The sequence below is a fragment of the Eufriesea mexicana genome, unplaced genomic scaffold, assembly GCF_001483705.2.
Source record: "Eufriesea mexicana isolate 0111107269 unplaced genomic scaffold, ASM148370v2 scaffold793, whole genome shotgun sequence".
In the NCBI taxonomy this organism is placed as follows: domain Eukaryota; kingdom Metazoa; phylum Arthropoda; class Insecta; order Hymenoptera; family Apidae; genus Eufriesea; species Eufriesea mexicana.
Window position 1 is genome coordinate 414,027 of NW_016908959.1, and position 11,684 is coordinate 425,710.

Consider the following 11,684-nt stretch of genomic DNA (forward strand, 5'->3'; position numbering starts at 1 on the left):
ATTAATAAATTTTCAAGTTTCTGTAGTTAATTCATGAGCATTTATAGCTACACAGCAGAGTTGGAATTATAGGCAACATTCTTATACGATGTTTAATTTAATAATTAGTTACTAACAAATAAGATTGCTATAAAAGTGTTTTTCTTGCATAATATTCTTATTATTAAGTGATAAATATATACTAGCATAAGAAAGGGTGGAAAATAAATTTTTTTATCAAGAAATTTTAATTACAATTTTTTATTCACAATGTTTTCATAGGCGAAAAATGAATACAAAATAAAAAATAGACGGAAAAAAACTACTAACTATGATCTGGAATCGAACACTGGTCCTCGATCACATGAATTCTTGACCTTCACTGTTAGGCCACGATTTCATTTGAGAACTGCTGGAAATAAATGTGTAATTAAGGTCATAATAAAATTTTATTCATAAATATCTCAAAAACTACTGAGTAGTTAGTCCTATAATGATATATTTTCTTAAACTGCATGACGAGATCTATAAACTTACAAAATTTTAAGCAAATCATTGACCCGAAGGACTTGCACTCTGTCAAATGTTTTTACGGGATCGGTATTTCAGAACATGTGTCGAAGTCTCGTAAGATTTTAGATCTCTCCTGTAATTGGTCAATGATTATATCTCATTTGTAGTAAACTGTAGTAGTTTATTAGAATTTTACTTCAGTGTTGGTATTGTGTCTTTAATATTTAAATTTGCGTAGAACGATTATTGAACAGAAAATAATTTGTACATTTTTTTCCAAATATATGTTTCAATTGAAGTATCGTTATTGCCTACTATATACGATATTAATCACTTTTATTAAGAGGCAATACAAAGGAATCGCTTTCTATTTATTATCGTTTGATATTGTTTTAAACTATGAATTTCTATTCGCTATTGTTATTCTAAATTATAAAATGTAATACAGCGTTATTATTTTGTCAATGGTAGTGTGTCGATTCTTATAACACGAACTTTCATAAATTTTTAGATCTATGCTAGGTTTTTTGGCTACATATAAATTTGTCAAATGAACAAAATGGAAAGGTTAATGTCACATCGTGTTGCATAATAGGTTACTAGCGCCATCAAGCAGTGCAGCTTCTGAAGTACATAGTCAACGATATATCGAATTATCAGAGCTCAGGCGAGTCGGATGATATTGAAGTAACCGGTAGTGCTCTCTTCTCACTGCCGTGAACCTTTTTCTTTTCGACTCCCTCTATATTGGATAGTAAAGTATTTTACAAAAAAGATGATGCAAGCTAATATTTGGAATTTGGTGACCACTTCTGTCAGAGTAAGTTTAAAAGAAGTACTTGCTAACAAATGGCAGTAAAAATTCACCACACTCGCTTATTGGACCATTCATATTAGAGTCTATTTCGTAACATTTTGAAGGACAAATAATTTTGTTGCTTATTTGATTCAATTATTCGGTTGATTATCTTTGATACCGATTCTTTATTTTAATAAATCATTTGTTCAATACTTAGAAGGATCGAACTATTTTCTTAAATTTAATATTTGGCATAAAACTACATTCTTCATTGTTCGTTGGTTATGTCACCTACATTTGACTTTTTCAAACCTTAACAATCACAGATGCTAAGATAAATGAAACTAATTTAATTCTTTTTGAAATAATAACTTGTTATTTCTATTTTTATTAGCCAACATGTGTCAAGCGTATTGTACCTGGCTTGACAGCTGCACAGCAACGCAGATATGCCAGTAATTTAGAAGCAGATATTGTGGTAATAGGTGCTGGTCCTGGTGGTTATGTGGCATCGATTAAAGCTGCTCAGCTAGGGATGAAAACTGTTTGTATCGAAAAAGGAGAAACATTAGGTGGGACTTGTCTCAATGTTGGGTGCATTCCATCAAAATCTCTGTTGAATAATTCTCATTATTATCATATGGCACATGGAGGAGATTTACAGAATCGTGGTATTATAGGTATGGTTTTTTATATAAAAATTTTCTTTACATGCAATATTATAACTTAACTTAACTACAAACAAATATCTTTGACTTTCTAGTTGAAAATGTTAGGCTTAATCTTGATAAGCTAATGGAGCAGAAACGGAATGTAGTCAAAGCATTAACAGGTGGCATTGCTAGTTTATATAAAAAGAATAAGGTAGAGTGGGTCAAAGGTCATGGTAAAATTACTGGTCCAAATCAAGTGACTGCACTAGGACCAGATGGTTCAGTAGTAAGCACAATTAACACTAAGAACATTATAATTGCCACTGGCAGTGAAGTTTCACCATTTCCCGGTATAGAAATCGATGAAAAACAAGTTGTTTCATCTACTGGAGCTTTATCATTAAGCGAAGTGCCTAAAAGATTTATAGTGATTGGTGCTGGTGTCATTGGATTGGAATTAGGCTCAGTTTGGCAAAGGTACTTCTCATATTTAAATTAATTATACAAGATATAAATGATGCAATATAGTTTAATTGTTTCGTCTATTTGTTACTATAGGTTGGGTTCTGAAGTAACAGCAATTGAATTTTTACCGTCTATCGGTGGGGCAGGTATCGATGGTGAAGTTAGTCAAACATTACAAAAAATTTTAAATAAGCAAGGTGTGAATTTCAAATTGGGAACAAAAGTTACTGCCGCGAAAAGAACAGGCAGTGAAATAATTGTATCCGTTGAAAATGCCAAAGATCCTAGTAAAAAAGAGGATCTAGCATGTGATGTACTCCTAGTCTGTGTTGGCCGAAGGCCCTACACGGTGAATTTAGGGTTAGAAGATATAGGAATTGAAAGAGATGAAAAGGGCAGGATCCCTGTAAACAATAGATTCCAAACAGTAGTACCTTCGTAAGTATAAATTTGCTTAGAAATTTTTTAGTTTTCGTATTATTAATGTTACATTTATGTAGGATTTACGCTATTGGAGATTGTATTCACGGACCGATGTTGGCTCATAAAGCGGAAGACGAAGGTGTTATTACAGTAGAAGGCATTGCTGGAGGTAATTAGGAGTACATGTTATAGTTTCAGTTTGTATCATAGTAAATGTACAAAAATTATAACGATATGTTCATCCAGGTGCCGTACATATCGATTACAATTGTGTCCCTAGTGTAATATACACACATCCAGAAGTAGGTTGGGTTGGTAAAACAGAAGAAGATTTAAAGAAGGAAGGTATCGACTATAAAATTGGAAAATTCCCTTATTTAGCAAATTCCAGAGCAAAAACGAATCTCGAAACAGACGGCTTTGTTAAAGTGTTAGCCGATAAAAATACAGACAAAATATTGGGAGTACATATGATCGGTTCAGTCGCTGGTGAACTGGTTAACGAGGCTGTTCTTGCAATGGAATACGGAGCAAGTGCAGAAGATATTGCGAGAACGTGTCATGCACATCCAGTAAGTATTTAAGCGATATTCGAAGAATATCGAATGAATATCGAATACTGAATTTATCATTGCTTTTGCAGACTTGTGCGGAAGCCTTAAAGGAGGCCAACTTAGCTGCGTATTTCGGAAAGCCAATTAATTTTTAAACATCTGAACAAATAATCCGGGAACATTAATATTTTGACGTATCGTAGCTTCGATCTAGTCTACGCTCAATTTCAAATGTGTTCGGACGTGTCACATTATACATGTATCACCTAGGTCACATCATTGTTTATTCACATAAGAATAAAAGTTGTAAATAAAAATATAAGAGAACTTATGAAAGTACTACATCTTTTACAGTAGATTTACCTTTGTGTCTTGATTATTGTATTTATTATAAATAAATTGATGATTCATTAAAAAATGTTTAAAAATATAAAATTGGACATCTATAATCTCGTAACACATTATTGTAGTAATCTCGAGCCCATAGCGATAAGTTTTTATGATGTTATTATCGGAATCCTTTTCCTCGATTTCATAAGAGTATATGCCTTGGTAGTTAATTTTAGTCATCGTACGATTACAAGAATTCGAAATTTAGTACGCGTATAATGGAAAACAATGCGGTAGACGTACCGCGTTAGTTGAATTTCACAAGTAACTATGGCCTCTTTTTTTTTAAAAGTACCAATTTCTTCGATAATGAGTAACCATCGTAGCAAAGATAAAAGGTCGATAAAAATAAATTTGAATTCGTGAAAACGAGTCGAATACGTTCACTGACTAGGTACGTTCCTGAATAGCACGTGACCGGCGCAGCAGTAGCAGCGTTGCCATCAGTCAGCCACAGCTCGTAGCGGCCATTGGCAACGTTGCGCAGTGCCAGAGAGAGAGAGAGCTGTGAGGGTGGCACTTGTGCGGCAAACACACCCAATGTTTGTGTTTTCGAATTTTTCGTGATACTACGAGTTGTTGGTGGTCGTTTGGCAAGGCATGTAGCGCCGTCGTCAAACCGCTCGAGATGTGGACGACGACGAAAACAACTAAATACGGCGTCGGTGAGTTCTCGTAGGTGTTCTCCCATGATTAACGCGCGGCATCGACCCTGCGGATCTGTCAAACCGCTCGTGCTCTATCCGCGCAATTCTTCCGCGTGATCCCGTCCGCGATCGTGGAATATCACCTCTTAACAATCGATACAGTGTCACCGATGTGCACACGTTTTTTCCCTAGCGCGTCAGATATCTTAGTGTCAATGATTCGATCAGTGAGCGTCTTAAGTTCTTTTGGCTACATGCCGCTTAATACGCTCGAGGTATGATGCTGCCGTCGTGGTCATACCGCTGCGTGACCGAATGCATGTATGTGTGCTGCTATTTTGCTGCGTGTGTTTCGACTCCCATTCATGCATTGATCGTGAAGGAGTAGTAAGAGGAGTCCAATAAAGCAAGTAACGCCAGTCTCTCTTTGCCGGTCAACTCTCGATTTCGCCTTTCGTTTTCCGATTCTCTTTACTTTTTTCGTTACGTTTATGCATGTTTCGAAATTGCTGAAAAGTGTTACACGACCTTCGAAACTTAAATCATTCACCTCTACAAATTTCCCTCGATATCGATACTCGCGACGAGTTGTTGAAACATAGCGACAAATAGGTTAAACTTTTGACTTAGTATTTAAATTCGGATATCTCTTAGAACGTCGCGTAGCATTATCGTGGTCTCGTTTGCAGTCAGCTGATGCTTCTCTCAAACGCGAGGTCCTCCACTCTAGAGTATCCTTGAATTACGACCGTTTAATTTTGTTTTGTCTGTTTCGTCTGGGATACACGACGTCGGCAGACGCGCGCCCGCGCGCGTTTGCTGCTTTAACGTTAATTCCCCTACGCCACTGTCGATGTTTACCGCAGGCGGATGTAACATCTTCGTCGGCCAGACTAATTCTTCCTTTTTCACCGCTAATCTTCTTCGAATTACATAATTAATAGTTAGACGTCGTCACGCGAATATCTTTCGTATCAACTCGATGCACGTTCCATCCAATTTTTCTCATTCGAATTGAAAACCAATGCTCGAGAGTTTTAGTAATTTTTTCGTTGAAAGAGCCGTCGAGATACGGCTTAATAGAATGCACACTTGACACGTATTGCTCCGCGAGCTTTGGAGAGGTGTACAACGACCATGGAGGATGAAAAACGCGTGTGAAATGCATGCAGGAAGAGTCGTTGAGATTCGAACGTGCTAAACGCGACTGTGAAACCTTTGATCAAAAGACTTTTTATTTAAACCACGTATTCTATTCTAGGTACGCGGAATTTGCATGTCAAAGGAATTACAAATATTCTACACGTAAATCTCGTTACTCATTTGTACGTTATCTTTGTGGAAAAAAGGACGGGGAGAAAAGTAAGGTTAACTCGTCGAACGAAAAATATTTTTCGTCCAACGAACAATCCTTTTACTCGCGATCGGCAGCGTTGCATGCGACGCTTGTTTGTCCCGATTAATTTTGCCCGAAGCAACAATTGGAACGTCGAAGGATCAATTGAATCCACGATCGACCGGAAACACTCCCGCTGTTTCGAATTGAACGTGAACTCGCGTTGCGTAGCGTCGCCACTCATTTCGTCTCGTCTTGTTTCGTCGTTTCGTCGCGTGTCGCGCTGCGTCGCATGGACCGAAACGGGCCGGAAAAATTAGCAATATTCCGCGTCGATTAAGTGCGTTCAATGGCCGTTCGCGGCCAAACGTCAGTAAGGAAGAAATGCGTCACGAAACCCATCAACCTTCGAGTCCATACACGAATTACCTCGTGTCGCGAATTTAGCATGTTTTCGCGATTAAAAGCAAGCGTAACGCATTCCAAACTATTTTCGCCGAGTCATCGCAATTTCGTTTCATCGGACACCCTATTAATCGCTCTGATTTTAACGATAGCTAGATATTTCTTTTCAACGCAGAACCAGCGTCGATAACTTCGTCGTAGCTTCTTATTACACGCTACCGTTTCAGTGATAAGATTATAGCTCTTTGTTCAAATATGCTTCATTCGAAAAGTATTTCGTTTTTTCACTCGTTGAACTTTGATTTCCCTTTGTTCGCGTCAGATTGAATTCAAGGAAATAATTATAGTTTCTTTCACACGACATTTTTCGAAACTATCATCGGAGAAATGAGAAGCGTTGAAGGGATAGTAATAGAGGTCGTTGACGGGAAAAAAAAAGGCACGTAAATATTTTGAAACTTTGGGGAATAAGGTCATATATACGCACCGATAATTATACAAGTCGTCTAACAAGTGTATATTCTATTGCTAAATATTTCAAACTTCGCGCCTTAAATACATCGCGAATTAATAAAATTGATCGCGATGGAGCTACGAATTCGATCTAACTGTTAAATTCTTTACCAAAATAGTTAATAAAGTCGATTTTCATGAATTTTTTACTTAGATTTTCACAATCACTGGCACCAAGTACGAACAGTTCAATTTCGTTACAATCGTTTCTTTTCGATCCGCGACTTAGGCCATTTTCATACTCCCCATAGCAAATCATCTTCAAATCGTAGTCTCCGTTAAGTTTAATTAAGCGGGTTATCCTCGGAGAAATTAATTACTTTTGCATTACTCGTATTGACGTCAGTTGCATTACTTCTTTCCCGAGTAGTAGATTATCCAATAAAAATAGTACTTCTGCGCACGTGCACCTCTTCCATGGAATAGCTGGACTACATTTACCTCAGTTCGTTCACTTTCGCGCAGTTCCTAGCATCGTATCCTACCCACGATAATGAAACAATATTCCTGCCATTCGATTGCCTCATTACGGTTAGCCAATCGTCGGCTAATGGCACGAGACGCAAGTGCGTGGACGTAGGCCGCGATCTCTTGCAAATCAGCTCCACCAACGTCACTACGTTCCATCGCGAACGCTTGAAAAGCGTGGAACGACGTCAGAGAATTCGGTAGAAAAGCAGAGATCTGCCAATGCGCCGCGAAAGATTCCAATTTCCTGGCAGCGAGGGTCGAGTGCCATTGCGATTTGCATCGCAGTGCACGAACAGCTCGTCCTCCGGCACCAAATGTCCTCGTCCAAGTGGTCCGAGCCACTTTTTGCCCGCCTGGTCCGCTCCAGTTCTGCCGCAAAAGGCGCGAATAACATTTCCCAGCTGAAACCGTGACGACTGTACCTCGCGGAGACCCAACGCGACATGGAAACGAGCCTTGCGTCCGCTCACGGATCCCTGGTTCCTCCACGATCTTCCTTGGACATGGGAGTGCAGGTGGCTGAGAAACAGTGCAACCTGGCTGTTCTTCTGACGTTTGCACAGCGACCTAGCTGCTGTTCTGACGTTTACACGGTGACCTAGCTGTCTCTATGACGTTTACACCGTGACCTGGCTGTATCTCTGACGTTTACATCGTCCATTTCCTATCCCATTCTCCAACGGAGGCAGCAATGGAGCACACGGTCCCAGACGAGTCGCTTCTCTATTTAGCGAAACCTGTCACCCATTACGTGATCGAGCGATTCCGACGTCTGCCGAGAATCTAAACAACGGTTCGTCGAACTCGCGATAAGGACAGTCGTAATCGAGGCAGTTGGAAAAAATTCGAGCAGAATCGGCCGACGAGTTTCTACCCACTTGGCTGACATTTATCGGCTAGACTCCTTTTTGCTCTCAGCGCGGCGGGATAGGAATCGAAGTTGTCCTGGTCTGTCGAAGGGCCCTGATAATTCGAACCTGTTTAGCTCGAGAACCTCCGCGAGACGAATATTTTCTCCGTTCCTTCATGTTTAGCTCGAGCTCGGATTATCTGTCGTGGGTTTGCAGGCGTTCTTTCCTCTCTGAATGGCGAATTTTCGATCGTTGACTGGTCTGCATCGTCTGTAAAAAGACGAAACGAAGTCATAGAATATCTATATGTTCGTAAGGTCTATAGTCGATGTTAAGTTCAAACCGATGTAGAGATTCGCGAAATAGTGGAATAAACGTGAATTTAGCGACAGGTATAGCCAAAAAGGAGCATCGATTGCGACGAGTTGGTCCTCTCTCTCTGGAAATTCTCGATAAGTCGAGACCACTGTGTGTCCGAGCTTGCAGCTTTCCCATGGAGATTCGAGTTACCGAGTTTTGAAACCGTCTGTCGGTTGCTCCTCGGTAGTACTTCCGGTTTCATCTTGCCTCTCGATCCTCCCGATCGCTATGGAACTGGTGAGAGTCCTAGATTTCCGCGTCGGCATACATATGGTGTCAATAAAGCTACTTGGCCGGGACGAAGCCGCATCCGCGGCGCGATTAAGCCATAATCTTCCAATCTAACAATCTGCACCGTGATCTGCTCGCGGCTGTGTTCCCGCGTATTGTTTCCTTCGTTGATCAGCACTGTGCGAACTCTCGACGCTTGTTCTCCATCGGACTCAGACCACCGAGTCCTCCGCAATTGGATTTCTCGAACACGCGAATCCGACATGCCCACGCTTGTCTTCAGCCGACCAATTGTCACCGGCCATCGCGTGCGACTCCTCCGCGACTTAGAGCAGTCTTTAGATCAGTCTTTAGAGCAGTCTTTAGAGCAGTCTTTAGAGCAGACTTTAGATCAGACTTTACGTTCCTTCACGACTTCGTTTCGCAAACTTCCGGACATTTACGAGCGGTTTTCTAACGAACGAAATTAGCTTGGAATCGTGGAGGTAGTCGTAAAAAGAGAATTGGCGTTCCCCAGCCCAGAGAGACAGAAACTTCCTGTTTCTTTGCGATTTTTCGAGATGAAGTTGCTGCAAGGAAAGTACACCTGTTCGAATTAAAGCTTTTTCCAAGCTTTTGTTCGAGCAGCAGCCTCGCCGAGTCTGTATAGATGTAGACGTCAGAGACGTTCCTCGGGGTTCCGCGTGGAAGAAATTGGAAAAGCTCGCGTGGATGTCTTCGTCAGTCGTTGATGTCAGTTCCTCGGGGTTCCGCGTGGAAGAAATTGGAAAAGCTCGCGTGGATGTCTTCGTCAGTCGTTGAAGTATTCACCCGGCGTTCGATGTGTTTCTTCTGCACGCGAATCCTCGTGTATGGACTCCGAAGTACGAGAAAATGGCGGAGAATTTAAGCCGGCAGACGCGCGGATTATACGATCCTCCGCGAAACCCGGGGATCAGGGAAGTAACGTAGAGGCTCCAGACTGACGTTAAATATGGCGGGGCTTGGCCTTTCGAACGATGCACGTGGGAGAGTACGTTTAATAGGAGATAATCTCGAGAAACGCCTTCCCTGTGTACTCTGTCTGGTTATCGAATAATCGGAGCGGCTCGTTCGTGCATCGGCGAAAAGCAAAACGAAATTTGCACGCGCAGTTTTCCACTCGCGAGCGTTTCACGCGATCTTGATTATCAGTGTTAGGCTTATAGAGCATGGAAATCTCGATTTTCCGCTCGCGATCCGCGTAACGAGCGTGATTGGGCTCTCGAAGATCGCCTCGAGGTTCACCGGAAGTGACGGACGTGTTCAGAAGCAGGAAATAATCGGTTGGCCGATGGATGCATCTCGTCGGATAATCGATCCAGTCTGTCGAAGATTAACAGGTTCTCTCTCGCGAGAACGGGAAATCTGATTCCTTATCGCTGCTCGTGATTACGTTTCGTAGACCGCGCTGTTGCGCCAGTCATCTTCAAGGCCATCTACGTTTTTCTCGCCTCGGCTTTCATCCGATGCGGAGATTACTCCGATCTACACCTGTAGCACCTAATCGCTTCCACTGTCGTGTGTCTGTTTTCCGAGTCCACGTGCAACCTTCGTTCGAGTCCAATTTCTATCATCTACCTTCTCGAGATCTCTTTTCTTCTGTCAGGTTCTGCATTATGCAGAGACAAAGTTAGACTAGGGAAGGAAGCAAGACTGATTGAGCAGAGTAGCACTATGCGGGGGTAGAAGATGAGATAATTAATCGAAGATGATACCTGCATTATTTAGTCACTGGAGTCCAATTTCTCTCATCCACCTTCTCGCGATCTCTTTTCTTCTATCAGGTTCTACATTATGCAGAGACAAAGTTAGACTAGGGAAGGAAGCAAGACTGATTGAGCAAAGTAGCACTATGTGGGGGTAGAAGATGAGATAATTAATCGAAGATGATACCTGCATTATTTAGTCACTGGAGTCCAATTTCTTTCATCCATCTCACGATCTCTTCTCTTCTGCCAGGTTCTGCACTATGTAGAAACAAAGTAGGCTAGGGAAAGGAGTAAGACTGATTGGTCAAAGTAACACCACGCGGTTGTAGAAGATGAGACGATTAGTCGAAGATGATACCTGGATTACTTAGTCACTGGAGTCCAATTTCTCCCACCTATCCCCTCGTGATCTCTTCTCTTCTGTCAGGTTCTGCATTGTGTACAAACAAAGTAGGCTAGGGAAGGGAGTAAAACTGATTGGTCACAGTAGCACCACGCGGTTGTAGACGTTGTCGAGCTTGCGAAGAGGATGATTATTTAGTCTCTCGAACCCTCTCGATGTCTTCTTTCCATTGATAGGCTAGGAACGTGGGTTTAACACTAGGTTTACGGACGCTATCTGTGTACCTGTTTCTAAGGACACCTGTCAAATTGACAGGTAAAGGAAACCACGTGCCTTTTTTCTTTTAACGATTAGTTTAACTTAAAAACAATTATATATTATATTAACAGTCTTAATATAAGTTAACTAAATCTGTTACCATCGTATAATTGGAGCAACCCTTCCGTCAAATTCACGGGTTTCGTAAATCTAGCGTTAATGTGCCACGATATGACGGAATCAGCTTTCTTGACACGGTTCCAGGTATAGGACGAACGAATTTTTCTAGCATGCAGGATTTGTCAGGCGTCCAATCTTCCATCCACGTTCTCTCCTTCGAAAATACAAGGAAACACCGGTTTGATCGATTACGACGTGACACGGTGTGAGAAATGGAGCACACGAATCTTAGCTTAAAAGTGTCGCATTCGCAAATTGGATCACGTCGGATTACCAATTCATGACCTTCCTTTTCCATCGTCCTTCCGCACAGACCTCTCACAGGATATAGAAAGCGTGGAAGAAAGCTGGCGGAAGTATGCGGGTTCGATTAGGCATTGCCATAGGGCCTCCTTCGGTGGCGCAACGTCGGAAATAGGGCAAACGAGCGTTAATTATCATCGGAAAGTGTCGCGTCTATAAATGGAGTGGCATCGAATCGAATGACAAAGCGGATGAAACGTAAGCCGAGGCTAGCGAGATAAATCATTGCCGTGGGCATGGAATCGGCGTTGTAGATATACGACATAAGGCAAAAAGAGCG

The 11,684-nt window shown here is 41.5% G+C and overlaps 2 protein-coding genes across 2 annotated transcripts in view; both read left to right on the forward strand.

The window, feature by feature from the left end:
• Nucleotides 1-1,128: 1,128 nt before the first annotated feature.
• LOC108546844 (dihydrolipoyl dehydrogenase, mitochondrial) lies at nucleotides 1,129-3,684 on the forward strand. Its single transcript, XM_017899116.1, has 7 exons — nucleotides 1,129-1,312; nucleotides 1,686-1,971; nucleotides 2,055-2,421; nucleotides 2,503-2,847; nucleotides 2,910-3,001; nucleotides 3,079-3,404; nucleotides 3,476-3,684. The coding sequence occupies exons 1-7, from the start codon at nucleotides 1,268-1,270 to the stop codon at nucleotides 3,539-3,541; spliced, it is 1,527 nt and encodes a 508-aa protein (XP_017754605.1). The 5' UTR covers nucleotides 1,129-1,267; the 3' UTR covers nucleotides 3,542-3,684.
• Nucleotides 3,685-4,239: 555 nt separating this feature from the next.
• spg (dedicator of cytokinesis spg) overlaps nucleotides 4,240-11,684 on the forward strand; it is a 45,842-nt gene continuing 38,397 nt past the window's right edge. The window contains 1 exon segment of the mRNA XM_017899157.1: nucleotides 4,240-4,441. Within this exon segment, the coding sequence (XP_017754646.1) occupies nucleotides 4,405-4,441 (37 nt within the window). The 5' untranslated portion in view covers nucleotides 4,240-4,404.